Here is a 27,135-nt window from a genome sequence, read left to right as displayed (position 1 = left end):
ATTTGGTTTACATAATTGTTTTTTTGCTACTTGATTTTATACTTTTTGTATTTTAATGTAAAATGAATTTCTAAGACAAGGGTATGGTATGAATATTCTCTGACTGACTTGTTCAAACTCTATTTTCAAGAAATTTTAATGGATTATAAATGTTTGAGAATTGCTACCTGTAAGAATCTTCTCGTTTTATTTGGTAACAGATGTTTCATAATTTATTTGTCACAGGGGCTTAGAAGATTGGTTTTTTGGCATTCCACAGAGATGCTTCAGGTCTGCCTAGGGGAGACCGGGGGAGGGTAACCTGGATCCTACCCGTGCAGCAGCCAGAGCTGTGCTTTGCTTTTCATGTGTTTTATATGTTGGAATTCTGCATAAGATTTCACATAAAGTGTTGGAAAGTCATTATTTTTTAAGACTATAAGGGCATTTACCGTAGTGAACCCAGTTTTTAAATTGAATCAAAGAAGTTTCTTTATGTTGGGGCAAAAACATCTATAAAAGGTTTGTTTTAATGTGATGTTTAAATGGAAGGTCTTATACTTTGTATTAATTAAATCACTTACTGATGTTAGAATCAATGTAATGTGCTCTTTAAAGAGAAGTCTTAAAGTTTAATACCAGTACGGGTATATTTTACCTCCCTCTCCTTGCCAGTGCTGATGAATAGGATTTCAGCAATTATCTTTCTGTAATAACTAAAAATAATTGTCTAACCAGGATACATATTTACCTTTTAAAGAATACTAACACTATAGAATATTGAAAACTGGGTTTATTGGAGAGCAGAATTGAAAATTATCTGAAATCTTAAAGGTAAGCTGTACAGAATTTAAATTTATCGTAGTCACTTAGCTAAAATAGAAAAGTTTTTACAAATTGACCTTTTAAAGTCGATTAGTGAAAAGTGGATTTATTGATGAAATATCTAACGTGATTATTTTCAGATGTAAAGTTATGCAAGTATTTATTGTTTCTTGTACTGACCTAGCTGATATAATTGGTTAATTAAAAATTTTTTCAACTGAATATACAGTGTGTTTTTAAAATTAAATCCCTTCATCTGATTTTAATATTATAAATAATAAAAATGATATTCTTTAGTCTAGAAAAGTTTTTAATGTTTGTTTTATATGCTTAGATCTAAATCAAATCAAACCCAGGGATGCTTTAAAAACAGGTTGTTGGCCTTTTACTTCTGTGGCAGCATATTCTATTTTCTCATGCTCAATTTCTCAGGGAATAATTTTCATAGTAATTTTAAAAGTAAATGTATGTCCTTCAGGACTTAAAATTCTCTATAGTTCCTCGGAATAATCTGATGATTAAGTTGATTAAAAATTCAGGTTTAATTGGTACTGTTAAAGATGCTGTGTAATTTGTGCACATAAATTTGAAGAATAAATTGAAAAAATGAAGTTTGAATTGGTCTGCTTGTGTATATGGGGAAATAAATTCCTAGCCATGCTTATCAGAGAAGAGGTATAGAGAACTAAGACAGTAACAGATTTTTTCTGTCCTTGTTATTACTGCCCTTAGGTAAGGTTTTCATTATCTCTGCTGTTGGAATGATTTCCTAACTGGTAATTCCATATTGCCACTCAGCAGTCCTCTTAAAGTCCAAGTCTGTTGCCGTCGTCATGTTAAAGACTTATCAGAGCTTCACCACAGTGGATATGTTCATTATAAAAATGGCTCCACTTCCCCCCCTGCCTCATCTTTGGTCAACTTTATCCATGTAACTTATTTAGGGAATAGGACTTATTTTCTGAGAATATAAGTATTTTCTGAATATTTTCTTTCATGATCTCGAGCTGTCCATTTATATGTATGATGTACCACACACAGACTCTCATGTCTGTCACTTCATGAAGTCTTCTGTTTTCCAGTTACTTGCCCCCTCCTCTTTGTACTAGAGCTTTTGTTTTGCTTTGTTCTTATTTCTGTAACAATACCTATCAAATTGCAGGGTAAGTATGTCTTCCCTACTAGACCTGTGAAGTGCTCCAGGTCAGAGAGCATGTTCTTTATCTTATTTTCTCCATGTTCTTTATCTTATTTTCTAGGTTATCCAATGTACTCAAGGATTCTAGGTTGATTCTAGGTTGACTGGCACTGTATCTGGCATGTAGTAGGCATTCATTAAGTATTCATTGAATAAGTAGATTAGGTTAACTGCTAGAATTAGGGAATGAAGAAGTATGGTTGATGAAATATTCAGATTAATTGAGTATAATGTATGATACATTTTTTCTTATGACATCTATGTGATTAAATACGCATGTATTTTACTTTTTGAGAAGTACAATAATATTTTTAAAATAATAGAAGAAAATGTACATAAACATTAAAAGTATACTAAACTTCACTTAACTTTTTGTTAATCTAGTAGTTAGTTCTGGGGTTTGAAGTACCTCAGGTTCTTAATGGAAAACAGTTTCTGTTTTTCTATGCAGACGTGCTGTTTTTGGTGAATAATACCTCAACCATTTATTATTGAACTTCTACGACATTGTACAATGTTCTATCTTGGAAGTTTGGATATTTACGAAGTAAAAATAAGTATTAAGTTACTATAACTGAAAGACTCAGTTATAATTGAGTTGTATTAAAGTGTCCTCAGGTCAGAACAGTAATCATGAATTTTTTCTTAGTGTTGTTCAAGTTTTCTTTGAGATAATAGAAAAACAATTGACCTGACTCACAAGGCTAAGAAATGATAATTACAAATGATTTTGAAATTCAAAGGAAGAAGTTTTCATCTTTTCTGTATTTTAGTTTTCAAATTAAAACAAGATTAACTCCTATACTTCAGTATAGCACTTTGCAGTTAACTAGATTTTTAAAGATATGTAATTGATTAGAGCAGCAGGTATTTTCCCATTTTACCGACGAAGAAACAGGGTTAGAGAAATTAAATGATCTGATGATCACTGACATAGAAACTGCAAAAGTAGGGAATAACTACTGTTGATTGAATATTTATTGTGTCCTAGGTACATTATCTTTATTTCTTTTTAATATTTGAGAAAACTCAGTTTTAAGTAACTTGATATTGGCTTCACACAGCTGATAAGTACTGGGTTGGGATTAGAATTTAGTTACCTCGTGGCTTCACATCCACCTTCAGGTTGCGTTTCTAAGTTTATGCTCTAGGTAAAGGGTTTGTGGATCTGTTACTTTACAAGTATGTTTAATTATATCCATTGATTATTATATCATTTTTTATGTGTACATATTGTTATTTTCCCCTTTTCAATTAGTTTTTTGAGTAAGAAGGATATGCCAAGCATTTCATATCACTTTGTTAAAGGTTATATATCTTTAAACAACAAAGTAAAATTTCACTGTTACTGACCAATTTCAGAATTATGAATAAACTATTTTAAAGTGATTATTTGGACATAAACTGTTAAATTGATTGTACCTCGTTGTACCAGGTTTGAAGTAAAAGGTGAAAGAAAGTTTTGAGTTTCTGTTTTCCATCATCAGTAGGTGGAAATTTTGTTCCCCTTCATTCCACTTAGCTAGCAATTAAAAATTTATCTGACATTTAGCAAAACATTTAAAAATATTTCCAATTATAATCGAAGCTCTGCTAATACAAAATGTGTTGACCATATCTTACTTTTAAACTTTAGTAGTTTCCTACAACTTTGTTCTTACTAGAACCCAAACCAAAACCCTTGCCTTTTGGAAGGAGACTGCTTAAGTTACTTTCGTAAAGCTGAGGAAAAAACATCTCATTCAGCTAAAACTACTGAAAGAATTAGGAAATAAATAGCATTGTTTGATAAACTGGAGAAAGCAGGCCATTTATCCAATGTACTCAAGGATTCTAGGCTGGTAGCATGGAAGCACTGTGGACAGCTCTGTAGTCAGGCAGGGACAGCAGTGCATCTCTGCTCATTAGCTTGAGCTGACTGTTTGACAAGGCCCTTGTGATTGATGGAGCACATTTTAAAGTAATTTAAACTTACCGTTTTGACAGAATCAGTAGTTTAGGGGTGAAGTAGTAAAACCCATGATTTAAAAAAAATTGAAAAGATATTTAATAAAAGGCCCCACAGCAAAAGGGTGTGGACCTGGTCCAGCCCCAGAAGTGGCAGAATTGGTGAAAATTTGTTACCCATTTAATAATATAGCTTGGGGGGGGCTTTTTTTTTTTAATAGGAATCAGTATATATTAGATAATCTATTAAAACCGGGTTGACAGACTGTGACCCAGGGACCAAAACCTGTTTTCTTTGAGGAAACCCTTGAGCTAGCAGCTTTTTAAAGGGTTGTTAAAAGAAGATGAATATGTGACTGCAACTGGATACCGTATTTGGCTTGCAGAGCTTAAAATATTTGCTCTTTGGCTCTTTAGTTTGCTGATCCCTGAATCATGTGATGGATATAGACAAATTAGGAACCTGATGTGTAACTGTTGTGCAAAATTCAGCATTTGTGAGGGTGAAGTAAGAATATTCAACATAAGTTACGAGTGTGATTTTGCAAACACTTTATCATGACGAATGAACTTAAAAATTTTCCGCCTTGTCTGTTTTTCCACTCCCACATCCAGGTAAAGACTTACTAAGTCCAGATTTCAACGCCAACATTCTAAATTAAAACTTTGAAACTGAAACTGATTACCTCCATATTCAACTCAGCTTCCTTATTCTTCCCTCATGTGGAATATATTCACTTCCCTGTGCAATGTCTTTAACTGTAGGTTTTCTTTTAGAATGAATATTTTATATCAGTATTTTTCACAATGTACGCATTCAGTAAGTGGTTAAAAAAGTAATAAAGGGAAACCTTAATAACTTCAAAAAAATTTAAAAATTAAAGAAATCTTGATTATGTATGTTCATTAATATTGGCTAAATGTTTGGGCTTTCTCACAGTGACTTCAGTATGAAGTACTATGAATACTTTTACTTTCAATAAATAATTTGGTGATTGAATTATAAACACAGGTGTGTGTATATATATCCATGGCTACTGAAGCTTACTCATTATTCATTTCTTCAAGAATTTTTTTTTTTTTCTTTGAAAACCACTGTTGGTGACTTTGAGCTTCCCTCAGGCTTCATTTCCTTCATACTAATATTGTGAGCATTCTTTGAATATATTTTCAAATATGGTTAATAATTATCCAATATAGTTAAAGAATATGTTCAACTAAATTAGTAAATGGTTGACACATATATTTCCAGTTTTGGATACAGTGGAATATACTTAATATCAAATGTGTTTAAAGTCATTTTTTTTCTTTAACTAATGCTGACACAGTTGTTTTTTGTTTTTAAGTTCAAGTTTTACTGAAAGCACTCAGTAAATCTATGTCTAATTATTAACTTAAATGCAGCCTTTATTTGATTCTCTTGTCATTTTCATTTAATTATATCAGTCATTTCAAAAGGCAAAATATGAAACTAGCTTTCTTATGTACAGTGGACAGTTTTAATAGTTGTAAGGTATGTCACAAGTAACTTAATAGTAATAGTAAAGCATTTTAGTTTTCAATAATAGGCCTTTAAAAAATAAAATGAATTCCAGGTAGTATCTGTGATGTAATTGTCACATATTTATATTGATATACTTTCTTGAGTGGGAAAGCAGTGGCAGAATAACCCCAAGAGAGTGACAGCCAAAAAAACCAGAATGGGTTTGCTCCATTTTGCACTTTGCTCCATTGCATTCTCCACTTTGCTCCAGGGAACTTAGAATGTCTATGTAAATAAAGTGAATAATCAGCCTTCAAAATGGTATTGACCCTTGGGAGGGGAATACAAATTGTCTTGACTAGATATCAGCTTAGTTTTTTCATCTTGCTTAATTTTACAAATTCTGAAGCTCTGTCCAAGGCTTTAAAAATCACACCTAAATCATAGAGTGAAAATCTATTACAATTGTCCTTTGGTGTCCCTAGGGGATTGGTTTCAGGACCCCCGCTGATACCAAAATCCACAGATGCTCAAGTCCTGTATATAAAACGGCGTAGTATTTGCATATAACATATGCACATCCACCTGTATACTTCAGATCACCTCTAGATTACTTATAATACCAAATACAATGTAAGTGCTATGTAAGTAGTTGCCCGTGTGGCATATTCAAGTTTTGCTTTTTGGAACTTTATGGAAAATTTTTTCTTCCTGAATATTTTCGCTCCATGGTTGGTTGAATCCATGGATGCAGAACCTGTGGATTGGAGGGCCGGCTGTATCAGACATATTTTTGGCATAAGAAACCTACTTTCAAAAGAAATCCGTAGAATATTTTATTTTTTTACATTGGCTAGTAACAGATTTGACTGAGTTTTTTTCTTTAATAAGCTTTGATTTTTGGCAAATCACTAAATGGATGATTAATTTTATTCAAAATAAAGGCCAATTTAATTATAGTAATTCTGGAAAAAATGATAGGAACTTACTATTTCTAAATTAAAATTCTGATCAGGAAGGTGATAAATTTGTTATGTAAAATTTAGAAAATAGGCACCTGTAACCAACCATTAAGAAACCATTAGGATTTTGTTTTCTTTTTCAAAGCAAGCAAGGCAAAACAGAACAAACAAATATGGATCATGCTCTAAGTATAATCTTGAATCTTTTTTTGTTTTTCCTCTCAGAGTGTGAACATTTCTCTATTCTAGTTTTTCTTTATGAAAGTACAAAATGTAATTGCTGAACTGGATTCCATCATAGAGATATACTGTAATTCCTCTATTATTTGGCATAGTTTCCATGTTTGTTTAATCCTTGCACATAAATTTTTTGTTCATCAGTTGCTAAAAATAAAGCTAACAATCAGTGTTTCTGCAAACTTTATATATCAGCTTTTTGTAGAAATTAGAGTATTTTTAAATCGTGCGCAGAGGATCTGGCTCTTAAACAAAAATAATCCCCACCCTATCCCCCCACCCACCTTCCCCGCAAAAAAATACCCTGTAATTTCATTACAGATAAAATAAAAAGAGTCATCAGTAAAGTTTTTCCTTGACAAAACTGGATTTGAAATTTTAACTTTGTTTATCTGGAACAGGTGCATCTGTTTTCCATTTATTTAAAACTATCTGATCTTAATCTTTCAGATGTCTCTCTCCCCGCTAATCTTATTTCGCTCCTGACTGTGATCTTTTGTTTTCCAGAATAACAGCTATCCACCAATGTCAGATCCATACATGCCTAGTTACTATGCTCCGTCCATTGGATTTCCGTACTCTCTTGGGGAAGCAGCATGGTCCACAGCTGGAGACCAACCTATGCCATATCTGACAACCTATGGACAAATGAGTAATGGAGAACATCATTATATACCAGATGGTGTGTTTAGTCAACCTGGGGCATTAGGAAATACCCCTCCATTTCTTGGTCAACATGGATTTAACTTTTTTCCTGGTAATGCTGATTTCTCTACATGGGGGACAAGTGGATCTCAGGGACAATCCACACAAAGCTCTGCTTACAGTAGCAGTTACGGCTATCCACCGAGTTCTCTTGGGAGAGCTATTACTGATGGACCGGCTGGGTTTGGCAGTGATACCTTAAGTAAGGTGCCTGGCATTAGCAGTATTGAGCAAGGCATGACCGGACTGAAAATTGGTGGTGACCTGACAGCCGCAGTGACAAAAACTGTAGGAACAGCTTTGAGCAGCAGTGGTATGACTAGCATTGCTGCCAATAGTGTGCCCCCCGTTAGCAGCGCGGCGCCTAAGCCAACCTCCTGGGCTGCCATTGCCAGAAAGCCTGCCAAACCTCAACCGAAACTCAAACCCAAGGGCAGCGTGGGGATTGGGGGCTCCGCCGTGCCACCACCTCCTATAAAACACAACATGAACATTGGAACTTGGGATGAGAAGGGGTCAGTGGTAAAGGCTCCAGCAGCCCAGCCAGTTCTGCCTCCTCAGACTCTAGTGCAGCAGCCTCAGCCGTTAATTCAGCCGCCACCGTTGGTGCAAGGCCAGCTGCCCCCGCCGCCGCCGCAGCCGCAGCCGGGAGCGCAGCCGCAGGCCCAGCCTCACCAAGCGCAGCCGCAGCCGCAGCCGCTGCAGAATCGCTGGTTGGCTCCTCGGAACAGGGGGGCGGGCTTCCACCAGAACAGTGGCGGGGGAGGTGAGAACTTTGGTTTAGGTGTTGTTGCTGCCAGTGCTTCGCCCGCCAGCGTAGAAGTGCATCCAGTGCTGGAAAAGCTAAAGGCCATAAACAACTACAATCCCAAAGACTTTGACTGGAACCTGAAGAACGGACGGGTGTTTATAATTAAAAGCTACTCTGAGGATGACATACACCGTTCCATTAAGTACTCTATCTGGTGTAGTACTGAGCACGGTAACAAGCGTTTGGATGCCGCGTACCGTTCCCTGAATGGGAAGGGCCCGCTCTATTTGCTCTTCAGCGTGAATGGCAGTGGACATTTTTGCGGCGTGGCCGAGATGAAGTCTGTTGTGGACTACAACGCGTATGCCGGTGTCTGGTCTCAGGACAAGTGGAAGGGCAAATTTGAAGTTAAGTGGATCTTTGTCAAAGATGTTCCCAATAACCAGTTACGGCACATTCGCTTAGAAAATAATGACAACAAGCCAGTTACCAATTCAAGGGACACCCAAGAGGTACCCCTAGAAAAAGCTAAGCAAGTGCTCAAAATAATTGCTACTTTCAAGCACACCACCTCAATCTTTGATGACTTTGCACATTATGAAAAGCGTCAAGAAGAGGAGGAAGCCATGCGTAGGGTAAGAGTACACTGAGTTTTGTGTGTAGGGTCTTTTTATTGGGGTGGTGTGTGTGGATGGGCATCTTTAATGCCTTTTAATATTACATTCTGAGTTTAAGAACTTGACTCTGAAGGGAACCAGCCACTTAGCTTAAGAAACAGAACTCTGCAGACGCCCCGTGAAGGCCGTGGATGCCTTTCCGAAGGTTACCCTTACTCTGAATTTGCGTCCTACCTGTTCGTACTCCTCAGGTGACGAGGGTCTTGATGCTTTATCAGAGCCCTGAGTTCTGCATCTGTCATTAAGCAGACTTAAGAACTGGCCAGGGATTCTAGTCGCCAATCTTGAACTGTAATTTTACGGGAGAATGTATTTGGAGTGTGAGACAAACAGCTTTTAAATAAATGAGTACTACACATTTTGTATTTATGATAAATAGATATTTTCCCCCAAGATTCCTGAGGCCTGTTCATAACTTGTACACTTAAAGCACTTGTACAAAATATAGTAAGGATTTGACTTTATAGGAAGGCAGCTTAGAATTGAGAAGTGGACTTAAGCTCGGCAGAATTTGATTTCCAATTCTGTTATTTGCCCACTGTGAGACTCTAAGGGAGATGTATCCTGAAGTTACACACTGTTTATACTTGCGTCAGGTTGGCCGGGATTTGATCACAGAGCCCATAGAGCAGGACAGGCTGAGGAATATTTTCTGTTCCAAGCTACAAAAGTAAATTGCAGAGTCCTATTTTTAGGAGGGAAAGAGAATGGATGGAATAGGCAACTAGCAGATTTTTCCATAGACAATACATTTAAATTTCAAATGAAGCAGGGCTTAAGTTAGAATCTTCTCCAGTAAATTATGTTGGTTACTATGGAAAGCTTCTATGTAGAAATTAAGATAAAGCATGAACTTCAACTTTATCTGTATGTACAACATCAGTGATTCGTCTCTGTGTGTGTGAGCCTGAGTATCCTGTGGCTTTTTAGTCTGTACAGAAGAGGGAACTGTTTCAAATAACAATCCTCACCGCTGAATAATGTTGAAATAATGATCCTACCAAACCTTATGGCATATAAATATCAATTAGGGTGCTCTCCCTGAAAATGCAGCTTCTTGAGACCCACTCAGGGAAAATCTGATATATTTGATAAGGGACCTGGTAGTGTTACAGGCACCTCAGGTGATTCTGGTGCTAGTGATTGCTGCACTGAGTTGTTAGAAACTTTGCTTTGGAATAATACATATGACTCTTAAAGGCCCTGCTCAACCTTTCCAGTGAATTGCTGAATATAATTGAGTTTTCTCCAGGTTAAATGTGGGAAGTGAGGGGAAAAGGAGGATCAAGAGTAGCTTCTGAGTTTTTGAAGCTCAGCAGTTGAGTAGATTGTCCCACTGTAAGAGCCTTTACAAATAGTGGATCAGGAGAAATGATTCAACTTTTCTTTTCTCCCATCACCCAGGACAGGTCACCTTGTACGTCTTTCCACACTTCTCCTCTACCCAGTCTGAAAATTTATCTTAGTTTTATTTTTTTTTATTATGTAATTGTCTCAGGAATTATATATGTTTTGTAATCATATATACAACGATTTAAACTTTATATTTTTAAACTTAAAAATTTTACATTTAAATTGTTTCATGGCTTACTGCCAGTGTTTTTATAATGTGTCTGAACCCACCTTTGACATTTTAATTTGGAGCCTAGCTTGTTTCATTACCATCTTTTTTTTTTTTTTAGGAAGAGTAATTTGGCGTAATATATTAAGCGCTTCTAAATCCCGAAAATGCCTTTCTTTGGCCATGATATGTGAACAACAGTTTTATTGGATATAGAAATCTTGGGTCACAGTCTTTTCATTCAGGCTTTGTTTTATAGTTTTCTATTTATAGTCTATTATTTATAGTTTTATATTATGGAGAAGTCTGGGGCCAGCCTAAATTTTCTTTCTTTGGAAATAACTATTTCTGTCTGTGTGCACAAAATTTATTCTTGCTATGTGAACATGTATATGGAATGTGCACAGTATGGGTCTCTTATAATTTTCCTTATTCTTTCATCTGTAGGCCAAGTTTGTTTTTTTTTCTTTTTCCTAGTAATGTCAAAATATATATTGAATCTTTGTCCTTGAATGCCATTGGTTCTTATCTTCATTATTTTTCTTTGCGTTTTGAGAGTTTCTCAAAATTGAATTTCCATGTCATTGATTTGATTTACTTTGTGTTGGTTCAGTGATTTGTGAGGTTTTGTATTTTTCAATGACAGCGTTAGTTTGCTTACATTACCACATCTAGTTCTCCCTTCACAACTGTTGTTTTCTTACCTGAATCCCTTGTTCCAGAGTCCACTTTGATTTTTTTTTTCCCCCTCTTGGCCATTCTCATCTTGATTTTATTGAGCACAAAGATGAGTGTTGTAAAGCTTATTTCTGCTTCCTGTAATTATCATTTTTAAATTCCTTCCTCTTACATATCTTCTTTAATTTCTTTTTTTTTTAAATTAACATACAGTAAAATTGTAAATTACCTTTTGCTGCCTCTTTTCTAGTCAAGTGCTCCCCTCCACTAGTAAGTAATTCACTGATCTGTTCTCTCTCTCTATAAGGCATTTTCCATAATTTCACATGAATGAAATTACAGTGTGTAATCTTTTAACACTGGCATCTTGTACTCAGCACAATGTCTTTGCAGTTTATGTTGCTTTGCATATCAGTTCTTTGTTCCTTTTAATTCTGTCTTTCCATTGTATGGATTTACCAGTTTGTTAACCATTCATTCTTTGAAGGACATCTGGTTGCTTTCAGATTTGAAGAATGTAAATAAAGCTCCTATAAATATTTGTGTATATATCCTTAAAAAAATTTTTTTTTAAATCATACAGTGAAAGTTACTTTTTTGGGCTGTACAGTTCTATGAATTGTAACACATTTGTAGATTTGTGTAACCACCACTATCAAGGTACAGTATTCCCCCCAAACTATCTTTTCTTTCCCCTTTGTATTTTATCTTTCCCCAGTGTCTATCTGAACTCATTATAGTTTTGTTAGTATCCTTTTTTTGTGAACAAATATTTTAAGACTCTTTGCTTTTTTTTTTTTTTTTCTGTCATCATTAAACCAGGCAGAGAATCATCCGGATCAGGTATTTGCCCCCAGATAGGTTTGTTTTTGTGTGTGTGCTTTAATGCTTGGTGTTAGTTGCATATTCTCTTTCCATGGCAAATGTGGAGAAGGGAGAGCCATGATGTACGTTGACTTTACCAGTTAAGTGATTCATCAACTTGTGAAGAGTAAGAAGGGAGAGCCAGTGCAATGGACATGCTAGTAGGTGAAATTTGATTTTCCTTTGAGTTTGAAACCATCATGTCAGGAAACCTTTTCCCCTGCTTATTAACTGTTTGGTATTTGGGATATCATGTGTTCTTGCTGTTTTCTTTCTGGAGCTGTTAACTCCTTGTCCAGGCAGAAATTGTAGATATTCATTTGTAGATTTCCTGTTAGGTACGCTTGTGTTTGCACTTTGGCTTTCCAGCAAAACTACTTTCAAATACTCTTGGCATCCCAGTGATGAAGGATGTGCCCCCTGTCTATTCTAGGCCCTCCTTGGCTCCATCAAAAAGGATAAATAAGTGGTGTTTTGCTAGGATTTCCTTCACTGGTTATGCCTTTTTTCTTTTTTAAGTAAAAGGAGTTGCAGGTCATTATTTATGTTCTCTTTTAATATGACCCCATCTGTCTTGTATTCAGCTGAAATTCCTCAAAGCTTCTGATATGTCGAGGTCACATTTTCCCAGGTGCACATCCTTCAGAGACCTTGGGTAAAGTAGGGGTTCTTAAGCAAGACAAAAAATGGCACTACTTATAAAAGAAAAGATTGATAAAAATTTGCCTAGATTAAAATCTGTTCATCAAAAGATGCTTTAAAGAAAGTAAAAAGACACGTTAGGAACTGGGAGGAATTTGAACATAACTGACCGAAGACAGTTGTCAAGAATATTTAAAGAACTCCTATGAATCAGTTTAAGAAAAAAATAATCCACTACAAAAATGGGCAAAAGATATGGATAATCCTTTCATGAGAGAGGAAATAAATATGGGTAATAAGTGTAAAAAGATATTCAGTCTTAATAATAATTCAGGAAATGCAGATCAAGACTATAATGAGAAAATATTTTATATCCACTCATTTGGCAAAATTAAGAAATTTGATAATAGCAAGTATTGGAGAGGCTGTATAACAACAAAACGTCTTATACAGTTGCAGGTGGGAGCATTGAATTGATATAGCCATGTGGGTGGGTAGTTCTGCATTTTCTTACAAAGCTGAACGTTTCAGTACCTTGTAATTCAGCAGTTGTCCTCCAGGATATATATCTATACCGAAGAGAAACTTCGCGCATACCCCAGAATACATATAAGAATGTTCTTAGGAGCACAGTTGATACTACTAAATAACAGGGAACAACTCAAATGCAATCAGCAGGAAAAATGCTTGCTTTATGGTTTTTTTGAGCAATTCAAGAGTACGTTTCATACGTCCATGGCTCTTTACCCCAAAAAAGTATCGTATATATTTCCTAAGAATAAGGATATTCTCTCATGTAACCGTGATATTCTGTCAGTTGGTCCAGAGTGTCCTTTAAGCCTTTTTTTTTTTTTTTTTTTTAATCTTTTTTTGTAGTATAAGATCCAGGCTAAGATTAGAATAACCAAAACAGTTTTGAATAAGAACTGTTTTAGAAGGCTTATACTAACCTGACTTCAAATCTTTGCCTTCCCCAAGTGTGGAAAAATTTTTTCGTGTACTTTTTAATAGAAGTTTTATAGTTTAAAATTTTACATTTAGTTTTGTGGTTACTGTAGCTTTCTTTCATTTCCCTTCTTACTGTATTCATTTTTTTCTTTAAGTTCTTCAGCCTATTTGTGATAGCAGAAAAGAAGTTTAAAAAAAATGAATTCCATCTTGTCACTGCTGGGTCTTTTTTATTGACTGTCTTCTTGCCCCTTTTCTGGTTATTTTAGCAGAGAGGAATTCCCCAGCTTGCTTTGCCAGTACAGCAGCCTATGGAGGAGCTGACCAGACATATCCTGTCTGGTCATATAAAACATGGAAAGTCAGGCTCTCTATCTTAGAGTGAGGGGTAGTCGTGAAACTTAAAACTGCAGGAAAAATCCATGCCAGTTATTGCAGTGTTTGTATAGTTCTTCATTCTTAGATTTGAACACATAATTTTGATATATTTGATTAAAATCAAGCTTGATGAAAAAACCGAGACAAATCCTCTAAAAGAAATAGGTATTTCAGAGAGCAGAAGATAATTTATACAACAAAATTTGATTTGTTAGGATTCACATGTAAAAAGAAAAGAAAACCAGAAAATGTTCTTGGAAATGAGAAACAGGATTGTCAACAGTTTTTTAAAATGTTTCTTTTTAAGCAAGTGGATTAATAAAATGTTAATGTTTTAGATCCAGTTAATCATCTGGAATTTCAAATCAGAAATTTCCAAATGTGGAATAATAGAGATGAAAAACATAAGGCGTGAAAGATGCGGTGGAAAGGAGGTCCACTATATCTAAAGGAGTCTTTAAAAAGAGGACAGGAAGAAACAGTTGGACTAACTGGAAGAACGACTAAAGAAAAATTTCCAGAGCCAAAAGATACATGTTTTCAGAATGATGGGCTCACTGAGTAACCAGCAGGATTATTTAAAATTGTAAAAGATAAAAAAGATAAGATAAAGAGACAAGCTTTCCAAGCAAAACACCTGTAAGTAAGCTACAAAGGAAGGAGAGTCTGTCATCTACAACTCTGGACACATATATAAAATCATATTTTGTAGTATAGGGGAATGGGCATAGAATTATGTTCTTAAAGATGAGTGTCGAATTATATCTGTGAGGGAGGAGTGCAAAATAAAGATTTCAGGTGTACAAGAGCTTAGCTACATATCCTTCATGAGAAACTTGAAGAGGTATTTCAGCAGAATAAAAAAGGAATTCAAGAAGGATAACACGTGGTAGCTGGTTATACTAGAACAATCAGTAGGGACTCCGTATGCATTTTGAGTCAGAAGGTTCTCATTGTATACAGTGGACCTCAGGCTGTAAGCCTCCGTCTGTTAAATGGCATTGTGGTCTTAGACAAACGACGGGAGCCCTCGGTTGGGAAGCACTGACCTTGGAGATGCTCTATGAGAGCAGGACTTGCTTTGTTCTTTGCTGAATCCTTAGCACCTAATGCTTGGCGCAGAGTGGGCAAAGTCATAAGGACAGTCACCAGAACTAAAGATAGAGTGAGTTCTGTTGTAGGGAGGGGGAAGAGGAGAATATAACGTTCACTGTGATAAATTGCTCATCATATATAATGGCAATTGATAGTGTCTGAATTGACAAGTCAAGAAATGTATATATTAGTATGCCACTTAAAGTTTACAGTGGTAACCTATCAGAGGAAGTTGAAATAGAAAAGACTAGAGGAGGATAGGGGAGCTTTACTTTTTTACTTTAACTTGCAATTGTATGTATTACTTCTAACGATAAAGCTAGTTTGATTGGAAAATAAAACAAAAAACTGCTAATGTCTTGAGTATATTATGTCCAGTATAAATTCGAGTAGTCTGCATAGCCATAGAGTCTACTTTTGACTATTTAGATAACGTTTTACTGAAATTTTACCTTCGTTGTACTGAATGTGCGTCATTTAGCTTCTACTGTATTCTTTCATTCTTAAAAATCCTTATTGATCAGTAAACAGTCTGAGGTGAGATTTTTAGTTTGATAGCTTTTTAAATTCCATATAGGAACAATTAGTGTTTTCAGGTACCTGCAACTTTGAGATGAACTTCTAAAATATGGCATTTCACCTAAGTCCCTTAGAAAGAGATGAAGCCCTACGGCTTATGCAGAAACAAGCAAGGCATAATTGTAATAAAATCCGTATTAAATAGTTTTAATTTCCAGAACCGTCTGTGTATTTTAGTCATTTATGCTATTTTGTGTCGTTGAGCGTTTCCAAAGAGTAAAGTTTAGTCCCTGATAGAATTTTTTTCACAATTGGAATTATTTTGATTCTGAGATGAGATGATGTTTAGGTCTGTCTCAAAGTAATCAAGTTTGTGCTAATATACAAGAAATTACTTCAGTTGTAGTTATTTTAGTAGTAGTTACTGTAGTTAGCAGTAAGCATTTTCCTGACAGTTCTATACTTCTTTTTTCTCAAGTGGAACATTTAGTTGAATGCTTTCCCATTAATCAGATTGCAGTTCTTAGGATCAAGAATGGTTGAAGTCTCTATCTGATGACCCTTCGGTAAACTCTTCTACGATTGTAGTTGTCTGTTTGTGAGTTGATTATGATGAACAGAAGCAAATTCAGTGTATAAAATCTTTTCCTTTCATCTTCACTGTAAAATTTAAAGAATATATCTCTGGAAAACAGTTTGTAGCCCAGGATGTATCACACTTGACAGAATAAGTTTATATTACGTATTTAAGTGAATAATTCTATGATAAGACATTGAGTGATATTTGAATAATCAAGATGATTCTGTTTTTATTATAGTAATACTCTGTTCTGAGTTTAGTAAATAATTCTTTATAAGCCAGAATTGGGAAAAGGGGTACTTTAATTAGCATTTTATAACACTGATTTTTTTTCCCCCTCAGATTTATCTTGGCACCCCATAGGAGAGTTAATAGTGGCTATGTTAAGTTCCAATGCTGATAAAGAAATTTATGAGTTTTTAGGAGATGGATTATTGGGTTAATCATAGATCTTTGGGAGAGATTTGTTTCACATCGATTATGGTGTGAACAGTCATCCTTAAATTGAATGGTATTTCAGTTATTTATTTTTCTTTAGCAACAAATGCATGATTACAGTCAGCCCTGCATATCCATAGATATGAACCTGCAGATACGGAACCCATGGTTACAGAGGGCCAGCTGTAAGGGCCTTGAGCATCCTCGGATTTTGATATCCACGGGGGTCCTGGAACCAATTCCCTGCAGGATATATACTATGTATATATATGTGTGTGTATATATATGTAGTATATATATATGAGTGTATATATATATATACCTAGGATGTAAAAAAGCTACAAGTGGACAGTTCCACTTTTGAACAACAATCTGGAGTATAATAATTTTATTACTTTCATTTTATCGTAGAGTCCAAAATCTCACTCCAAAATACGGTTGCATATTGATTCCTTCGCTTGGCTTTAAGAACTTGTTACTAGGTTCCAGAGAAGTCGTGACATCCCGCTCCTCCCAGCCCCCACTGAGAATTGTAGCATATATCTTGTGTTCTAGTCAACCTTTATCACCATATATTTAGAGCCTGCGTGTTCTTTTCTTAACTGTTCCCTTATTCATTCAACAGATAAATATTAAAGGTTACCAGTAAGCCACTTAAGATAAATAGCTCTTCTTCTTTTTAAAATTTATTTATTTTATTTATTTTTGGCTGTGTTGGGTCTTCGTTGCTGCGTGCGGGCTTTCTCTAGTTGCGGCGAGCGGGGGCTACTCTTCGTTGCAGTGTGTGGGTTTCTCTTGTTGTGGAGCACGGGCTCTAGGCGTGCGGGCTTCAGTAGTTGTGGCGCAAGGCCTCAGTAGTTGTGTTTCGCGGCTCTAGAGCTCAGGTTCAGTAGTTGTGGCGCACGGGCTTAGTTGCTCCGTGGCACGTGGGAATCTTCCCGGACCAGGGCTCGAACCCATGTCCCCTGCATTGGCAGGCGGATTCTTAACCGCTGCACCACCAGGGAAGCCCCAATAACCCTTTCTTTGTAGAACTCAGAGATCTTGGAGAGACAGACATAATTTCTCTCAGTAAAATTTTGTAGTTTTCACTGTTGAAAACCACATGGCTCTTACTGAATTTTTTTCTAAGTATTTTATATAATTTTTACTGCTATTGTAAATGTAATTTGTATTTTCAGTCTTCCCAGTTGTTTGCTACAATTTTATATCAATAGAAATGTCCTATATTGTGTGACCTTGCTAAATTCACTTATTAGTTCTAGTAGTTTTAATAGAACATCCTTAGGATTTTCTGCCTGACAGATCATATCATCTGCAAATAGAGACCGTTTTATTTCTTTTTGATCTTTATGCTTTTTTTCTTGTAATTTTATTACTTGTATTAAACATAAAATTAAGTGAAAACTCTAAAACCAAAATAAAACTGCACATAAACAAAAAATTTAGTGTGATGAGTGATGTTATTTTGCTGAAACTAAATCACAGCTCAAAGCATGAATTAGTCTTAAGTCTTAGAACCCTGTTTTTACTCTCATTTGGACCACCTAAACTAACACATGTTATGACTGTCCTCCACCATTTTCACTATTTGACCTTCTTCCTAACTCCTCCATTTTATAGTACACTTTGAGGTTATTTGATCTTTGGTACAGATGAATAGCTTTTATATTATTAGACTGCATCTATTCTTTTCTTAAACTTGACACACAATAAAGTATCAAATGCAAATGTGGGCACTGGAATCTTTTTAAAGTAGTTCTTTATTATAGTGTGGTCATGCAGAAAGACCAAGAATGTTAGAGTCTTCCTTCTCCCTCTTTGTAGAGGGCACCACTGTCCGCCTCCGCCCTTCCAGTTGAGGCCAATAATACTGGACTAATTCGCAATATTTCTCTTTCACACTCCATATCTAACCAATCTATCAGTAAGTCTTGTTGGCTCTGCTTTCAGAATAGATCCAGAATCTAAACACTTTCCACTAGCTCTCCATCCTCCATTATTATTATTATTGTACTGGATGATGATTGTGCTAGCCTCCTTACTGGCCTTCCTGCTTCTACTTTTGCTCCTCTATACACTCCATTACCATCAGAACAGCCCTTAAGAGGCCCTTCTGTGACAAGTGAGACTGGACTCAGTTTTCTCCTGCTTTTCTGAAGGTAGTATCAAAGTGTTGCCAACCTCAAGATACATCAGGAAATACTCCTTTTTCTAGTCTCTGGAACAGTTGGTATAAGTATAGAATTCTTGTGAAACCACATGAGCCTGGGAGTTTTTCTCTGGGGTAGATTTTTAATTGTTGGTTAAAGTTCTTTAGTTATTATAAGTCTTCAAGTTTTCTTTTTATTCTTGAATTTGTTTTGGTAAATTTTATTTTTAGGAAGCTGTTTTCAGCTTTTTTTTCATATTGGCATTAATAGTATTTTAATTTTTTTTAGCTGTGTGAGTCTTCACAATATTATTTATGCTTCTTTTTTTTACATCAGTCTTTCCAGAGATTTTTCTATTGTCAGCTTCTTTTACCCCCCAGACACCAGTTTTTATTTTTGGTCTCTTAGGCTCTCTTTGTTTTCTGTTTCGTTATTTTCTCCTGCTGTCTTATTTCATTCATTTTACTTTGGGGGACTCAATGCTACTTATTTCCTAACATGTTGAGTTGGATGATGAGCTCATTATTTTTCAGCTTTAAAAAAATGTTTTTTTAAATTCTATACATGTAAATTTCTAATTTTATTTTTCAGGGCTTATTAGATTTAGTATATTTATATTGTACTGGTGTAAAAACTTTTGAATTTTTGTTATGATTTTTTGGGAGACTTTTTAGAAATGTGTTTTAGATTTTCCAAATGTGGTAAGATTTTGTTTGTTGTTACCTGTTTTGCTGTTAAAATTGATGTCAGAAAATGTGATATGTATGATACTGACTCTTTGGTATTTAGATTGGTTTTCTGGTCTGGCATATAGTTCCCTTCTGTGGTTGTTCATTGTGTACCCTGTAATTATTTGGCTCAGTTTTCTGTATTCTGTATATTCAATCTTTATTTTCACTAACTTGTCTGCTTTATCAATTACTAAGAGAAATGTATTAAATTCTCCTGCTATAATTAGGAACCTGTCAGGTTTTCTTTGTAATTCTGAAAATTTTAATATATGTAAAGTTGTATTTTTAGTTTAATACTGTTATAGCTTTTTATAAAAAATGTTTCTAACTCAGTATGTAGTGGTTTTTGCCTTAGTGGTTTTTGCCTTAGAATCCACTTTATCTGATATTAATATAAGTTGACTAAGTCTTCATTTGGCTTGTTTTTAAGCTTTCTGTGTCCTTATGTTTAGGGTTAATTTCTTGGAAATCATGTGTAACTAGATTTCTTTTTTTAATTTTGAGCTCTTTTGTGTTTTTGTTAATGAACCTCCATTTTTTGATTGCTTGATAAAAATGTATGAATGATATAAATGTGTATTTCTGCCATTTTATATTTTGTGCTTTCTAATTCACCTAGATCTTTCAAGCTCCCCTCTCCCTCCTTTCCTGTCCTACCACAGGAAAGGAGTTTTCAAAATTTTCCTTTTCCTGTCCACTGAGTTAGAAGTTATGCATTATGTATGTACACAGATTTAAACTATATATTTTATTGACTCAGTTAAAGGTGCCATAGTTGATTACAGTTCAAACTGAAACAGCATCTCTAACTTCTATTTAAATAAAACATGGTCCTCATTCATGTACCTGATCATCTCCCTCAGGTTAAACCTCTCTTTGTCTAGCTTATCCTTAAGTAGTATTGCCTTTTTTTTCTGTAGTTTTGGGGCTTTTCATGGAGTTGATGAATTTCTCTAGTTTTGATCAGTCATTTCATGGGGAGGAATAAGCAGGGAGCTGTTACCACTTTTTGCTTCATTTGTAATACCGTGTTTTATATCCAGCTAATTAAAGCAGGCTTCAACATTTCTCAAACAAATCTGTTTCCTTCAGCTGAGAAATAAATTTCCTTTATGTTTAGGCTAGTTTTTTAAAAGCTTTAGGGCCTTTGTAAAATTAGACTACAGCTTCCTGGTTCCAAATTCTTTTTTTGTCTTTTTTTTCCTTTGTTTATGTTGTTGATTTTTGTTTTTGTTTATCCTTTTGAAACATGATTAATTAGCTGTCTGTCTGTTTTCATTTTTGTTTTTTTCTTTAGGAATATCTCACTGATGCTTATGGGTGTATGAAATAATTCATTTGTAGTTATCGTATAGTAGGGCATTTATTTGTTAGCTTTCTGTATTAAATACTGTTATTCTAGTTCTAGGAATATATAAAGATGAAAAAGAAAGGACTTTAGTAACAAAGAACTTAAAGTTCTCTTTGGAATTTATTTTTATAAATTGATTGATTGATTGATTGCTGCGTTGGGTCTTTGTTGCTGTGCCCGGGCTTTCTGTAGTTGCAGCGAGCGGGGGATACTCTTAGTTGTGGTGCGCAGGCTTCTCATTGCGGTGGCTTCTCTTGTTACGGAGCACGGGCTGTAGGCGCGCAGGCTTCAGTAGTTGTGGCTCGAGGGCTCTAGAGCGCAGGCTCAGTAGTTGTCAGGCACGGGCTTAGTTGCTCCGCGGCATGTGGGATCTTCCTGGACCAGGGCTTGAACCCATGTCCCCTGCATTAGCAGGCAGGTTCTTAACCACTGCGCCACCACAGAAGTCCCCTCTTTGGAATTTAAAATACAGTTTTCTGATGGCGTCACAGGGGATGGGACATTAATTTGACCATTGGCAAAGTATATACATATTTATTATGGAGCATAATAAATAAACTCCCACTTATGGAAAAGTGGGAGTAGTGAAACCACAAATGGAGAGTCTTATAGTGTGTTAGACACAAGTGGCTTTCAGTGTGGTCCTTGGACCAGCAGTGTTAGGATCACCTTGAACTTGTTAGAACTGCAGACTCACAAGTTCAGCTTCAGACCTTTGGGGCCCAATAGTGAGCGTTTCCACAGCCATCCATGTGATTCTGATGCTTGCTAAAGTATGAGAACCAGTGAATGACACATTAAAACAGATGGCACAAACAAACTACGTAATGCATTCACTTGATAGGCATGCAGAGTGCTGGTCATCCTTTTTTTCAAGGATAAGTATTACATGTGGATAATTTGGTTTATAAACATCATGAAAACATCACTCAGCTTAACTTCTGTTCAAGGGGTTTCTGCTTTCTTAAAAGAAACTATAATAATAAGTATTATTAATATTTCTTCATGTGAAAAATTATGCTGAATCTGAGAGTAGGATATGGAGGAAGCTTGTGATTCAAGGTTTCTTTTGTTTTTTTTTTTAAGTTAATACTGAAAGCTTAATTTAATGCAGTTTAATGCAACTCTTTTCTTTTCCTTCTAACCCTACCTCGGCCAGTAGTTTTCAAGTTGCTTCAGAGGACTTCTGGTCTATTTGATACCTCACGATCAAAAACTCAGTGAAAGGGCTAGAAAGACATTATTGTAATAGTCTCACCTAAACAAAATTCTGTGGGAAAACAGAGCTGTGGAGAGGACCTATAATCTCCTGAACTACGTCTTTGTGTTTGGACTTCTTTATTTTAAAATGGTTTGTGGTAATCCCCCTAAGGTGTGTATAGGTAATAGTAAATCGTTTTTAGCTAATTACTTGAAAATTAGTATTTGTCAAGAACTTCTTATGGAGATGGTTTACATTATAAATGCATATAGTTTAAATCATTAAATAATGATGGTGTTTTGTTAAAGGTCTTTGTGCTTTTCTTTCAGGAGAGAAATAGAAACAAACAATAACCATATGAAGATGTCCTGTTAGAATTACAACACTAATGATGTAGACTCTGGAAATGCCTAATAAGTCAAAGAAGACGTTATTAAAGCTTTTTTCTGCTTAAGGTGACATCTTTGAACTCTAACACAGAACTGACTCTTCTTGTAATGGTTTTCATCAGCGCATCTGCCCTTATACTCTCACCAAACACACTTGAGAACTGTAACTTCGTCAAGCACTTTCTGTCCTGAAGCTTTTACCAGTATCTGCTGTCTTTTGTAATTATGCATCCTAGCTAAGGCACAGAAGACTGAATGAATGCAAGGATTCATTAACTCTTTGAATTTGTTAAATACTAACAGTTAACCATTAGAAGTGGTTCAATGATGTAAGAGTCACACTGCTTCAACTTTTTCTTTGTTGTAGTTTTTAAATTGTCAATTTTTAGCTCTTTGACAGATTAAAAGCAAAATAATCATGCCATATTTAGTCCTGGAGTTCAAGTCTAAATGTTTATGTGAAAATTATTGTAGTAAACTTTTAATATGGCAAAGCAACCTTATGCTCTATTTTAGCCAAATGAAACATAATCTGAGATTATATTAGAACATTTCCCTTGTCTTCAAACTGTTTGGTGTAACAGAATATTGATATGCAGCTTGGTGGATTTCACCAGTTAATGCACATTCTTCTCCCCTCCTTCCCCCAATAATATGTATACTGAAAAATGTGCATTTGTCTGAGGAATTATTTTGTTTGCTACCACTTAATGAATCTCAAAATTTTGAGTAATGTACCTCAGTCTAATCAGACTTTTTATGACCTTTATAACTACATTTAAAACCCTTAATTCCTATTTCTGGGTGTTTGCGAGCCTGATTGCTATCATGAAGTAAAAAATTTATTACTCTAGGTATTCACTAGCTAAATAAACATAGTTCTTGTTTAGCAAGCATATATTGTTCCTCAGCTCCTTTCTCCAGCTTTTGCAGTGTCCTGGCATCCTTAAAATATTTGAAAATATGGCCTTGATCCATGGATTAAATCAGTATCTAAGTGAATGTGTTGATGTTTTATTGATCAGATCTATATAAATGGGAATACAGCATATATCTGGGTATTCTTATAGTTATCTTTTTAACATCTTATTTTTTCCATTAATTACATATCCACATTAATTTTGTATCTTGAAACAAATTGATTCTGTATAATTATGTGTCAGGCATCTGTATTAACTGATTTGATGGCACATGGTTATGAAATAATGTGCTGCCCCTTATATTACTGTTCCAAAAGGAGAAAGCTATGTAGAAAGATATGTTAAGGATGAAAATAGCAATACAGTAGATTTGAGTACCTTGATGTTTTGCATTACTCCACTTATGTTTACATCATGTTTAGAAATGTTTTCATTTACTATGGTCTTTGGTCACTTCGATTCAAAAATTTAGTGACATATTTCTTTGAGGCTTTCATTTATATGATTTTTTTTTGTACAATGTTTTCTTAAAATGTACAAATACTGTATTCAAGTGAAAACCAATACAGTATTTGTAGCTAAATTGTAGCTACTTCACAGTGCTTTGGTAGTCCCAGGATAGTTACCAGTGTTTACTGAAGGGAACATCAAAATGTTAATAGTATATTACAAAATAAAGACTTTCTTAAAGGAAAATTGCACCTATTTTACCTTTTTTTAAGAGTAAGCCATGAAATCTTGTAACATGTCTCGTAACTATTTGTAATGAAAATTGGCATATGGGTATAGTCACCACAGCAGCGTTCTACATCCCTAGAATTATATAGGTAGGACATGTCAGAGAGGACCAGTGTCACTCTGGAGGTCCTGTTAGAGAAAACTGTACAGGGGTGACCTTGTGGAAAGGATCTGAGTCTTCTCTCTGAGGTTCTCTTCTTCTTGGTGCTTTATTAGCAACTCTGAATATTTTTATAAAACTAGTTACATTATACACAGATTGAAACTTGTTTAATTTACATTAGGTTTCTGTGTAAGAGATGTCACGGAAACACTCAGCAAGCAGGCTAATTGCAATAGCAGACTCAGAAATGTCAAATGTAACTCAGCAGTCTACTCATGGTGAGGAGTACATCCCAGTGCCTTTAACCTGGATTTCTAACATTAAGTGAAATGGGTGCAGCATTCCTTTGGGGAAAAAAACTAGACAAAACAAAACTTTTCAATTGGTAAATTTCTTTTTTTCCCTCATTTAAATTTTCTTCAGAGTGCCTACTCTCTCTCCCTCCTTGGTCTGTCAGTGTACAGCAAAATGTTTTTCCTGTAAGTGAGATGATCAGAGGTTGTCTCAGTAGCACAGCTAATGGAAGGTTTCTTAACTGTAGGGACCAAGAGGGAGGGAAACTGGGCTCTAGAGCAGGAGACTGATCCAGTGTTTTGAGTAATCACGAATTAAGACATTATTGGCCCAGTAAATTTCTTGCTTAATGTTTTTCCAAAATCTGGTTTGAATGTTTCTTAATTAAAGTTATCTTATGTGGGTGTTTTATTTTGAAAGGTATTATATAGTTTGTATATTTAACAGTAAGGGGGAAAATGTAACCAAAATTAGTATTCTTTCTCTATACATATTGGTACTTGAAGATTCCTTTCAGAAGAAACCCCAGCCTTTTCCTAAGTTCAGTCCTCGTTTTAACTTAAGTGATCTTTCTAATTCAAAAGCTGTGTTCTTTTTGAATACCATGCATGGGGGTTAAGCTGATGTTAAAACAGTTTGCAATAAAAAAAGAATCAGCTTAAGTCATTTAATCATTTCAAGTGCATTCTGCATCCTATAAAAATAAGTTTGAGAACTTTAAGAGAATTGTGTTTCATTAAGTTTTGCATATCTTTTGTTATGCCATGTAAATTCCCTTCTTTTTCATATGATTAAAGAAAGGTTATGATAAAATGATTAGTTCATTTACATTCACTTGTAGCAATTACATGAGAATTTAAATTTTGTCGTGTTTGGGTTTGTTCATTCCTGTGAATGATGGTACAGTTAGGTGAGATTTTCTGTTATGGTACCCAAACTCACCATTTGGTCCTCTTTAATCTTTGAGGGTTTCAATAAAAATTGTTCACTCATATCTGTGTTCTTTCCATTTTATCTTTATAAATACAGATTGCCTTCCAGAAAACATAACATTCTTGTCAACTCTGTTATGAATTTCCTGATTGACATACCTTTCAAGTACAAATAGATTATGTCATTCGATTTAGTTGGCCATTTGAAATTAAGTGGGGAAATTAAAGAGAGGAAGGATCACAGTTTATCCCAATCTTTATCCACTCCAGTGAGCTTATTGAATTACATGTTCTTAACGCTAAACTTAGAGCAAAAGAGAAAGAGGCTTACTTAATAGGAAGTCTTGGCACCAGCTGTCTCATAACCCTAATCCCCCATTCTTGGTACCAAGGAATGCTTTTTAATAGTGTGTACGTTACCCTTTGGGCTGGATAGAGCTTGTGGAGATGGGATCGTGGTGACTCTGAATGGTGCGTTGATAATCATTGCCGGGCTCTCTAAGGCACTCGTTCAGATGGGGGAAACCAAAGAGTTCTGGTTTTGTGCTGCATACAACACTGTTAGCCTGCGATCAGGGCACAGTTTTACAGGCACCCCAGTGTCCCACATTGCAGCAGCATCTAAAGAGGGTTTGCATCTCTTCAGCGTACTTATATTTGAGGCTACTCATTTTTAGTTGGGACCCTAATTCTTACTGGCTTGGCTTTATCTTGCTTAGTGACATTAGATTTAGTAATTGTAGTCTAGGAACTAAAATATTCTTGCAGTTAGAAGTTAACTGAGCAATTCAAGGTCATTTGCTTTCCAATCACAGAACAGTTGATCTGTGAACAACACAGGTTTGAACTACATGGGTCCACTTGTACACAGACTTTTTCCAGTAGTAAATACCACAGTACTGCACAATCTGAGGTTGACTGAATCTGTGGATGCAGAGGAACCTCGGATATGGAGGGACCGTGTGCGAGTAGGGCCGACTTTAAGTTGTATGTAGTGGAGGGTCAGCACCCCTAAACCCCTGTGTTTTTCAAGGGTCAGTTGTACTTGTCATTGCGTAATCTTGATGTGTATTCTTCCCTCACTTCTCTTGGTGCAATGATAGGGGCAGAACTCCCCTGTAGATCACCCAGAGGTAGTAGTGGCAGTTTAAATACAGTTTGTTTATAAATTGTGCACTAAATTCAGAATTTTTCTACTCCATATTTTGAGTTACTTGTATAACATTGCAACTAAATGTAAATGAAAATTGTCTTTATAAAAGTCTGTGTACAAGGAAGATGTGAGTGCAGAGTTCGTAACACTGGGGGAGTTCCGCATCCCTTCCTGCCACCCTGGGCCGCTTCAGAGAATACCCCTTACATAGAACACACTTAGAGGTTTAAATATCTGAATGTCATTTTAAAACATCATTGGCTATTTCTGACACATCTGTAACCAGAATGGAATTATTGTACAGGGGAAGATCTTAGAATTGGGAGTTGGAAAGACCAGACTTACATAGTTACTTCTAACTGGTAGATTGACACTGAACAAATCACTTCCTTTGTTGTTAGCGCACTTGGTAAATTCAGGAGATTGGCATAGAATGCATCTTAGGTTCTCTGCAGTTCTGAATTTTTGTAATTTTATGATTTATATAGCTTTGTAGGCTTATTCTAGCAATAATGAATGTTCTTTTAAAAATAAGTTTGGAAACCAGTGAAATTTGTGATAGTCATTCTTTGTTTATTTCAGAATATAAGTACTGAATACCTCCAATTGTATTTTATTCATTGACTCTGATAAAATATAACCATTACTTCCCTTTAGTGAGTTTTGAAGTCTAGTGGTTCAAAATCTTCATCTTTTCCACAGT

General features: G+C 35.4%; 1 protein-coding gene across 3 annotated transcripts in view; it reads left to right on the top strand.

Annotated features, from left to right (window-relative positions):
• The window catches only part of YTHDF3 (YTH N6-methyladenosine RNA binding protein 3), a 33,366-nt gene extending 8,022 nt beyond the window's left edge, over positions 1–25,344 (top strand). Inside the window, exons 1-3 of one of the 3 annotated variants that reach the window (XM_036830985.1) lie at positions 4,565–4,710; positions 7,139–8,722; positions 22,233–25,333. In XM_036830985.1, coding sequence (XP_036686880.1) covers positions 4,699–4,710; positions 7,139–8,722; positions 22,233–22,256 — 1,620 coding nt within the window. In that variant the 5' untranslated portion in view covers positions 4,565–4,698 and the 3' untranslated portion in view covers positions 22,257–25,333. Of the gene's footprint in view, positions 1–4,564; positions 4,711–7,138; positions 8,723–22,232 lie in introns of those variants that run through there. The other 2 variants (XM_036830984.1, XM_036830983.1) reach the window with 2 other exon arrangements.
• The last annotated feature ends 1,791 nt before the right edge of the window (positions 25,345–27,135 follow it).

The sequence above is a fragment of the Balaenoptera musculus genome, chromosome 17, assembly GCF_009873245.2.
Source record: "Balaenoptera musculus isolate JJ_BM4_2016_0621 chromosome 17, mBalMus1.pri.v3, whole genome shotgun sequence".
Taxonomy (NCBI): domain Eukaryota; kingdom Metazoa; phylum Chordata; class Mammalia; order Artiodactyla; family Balaenopteridae; genus Balaenoptera; species Balaenoptera musculus.
The sequence above is the reverse complement of the archived record's forward strand: the minus strand, read 5'-3'. Positions and strand labels throughout refer to the sequence as shown.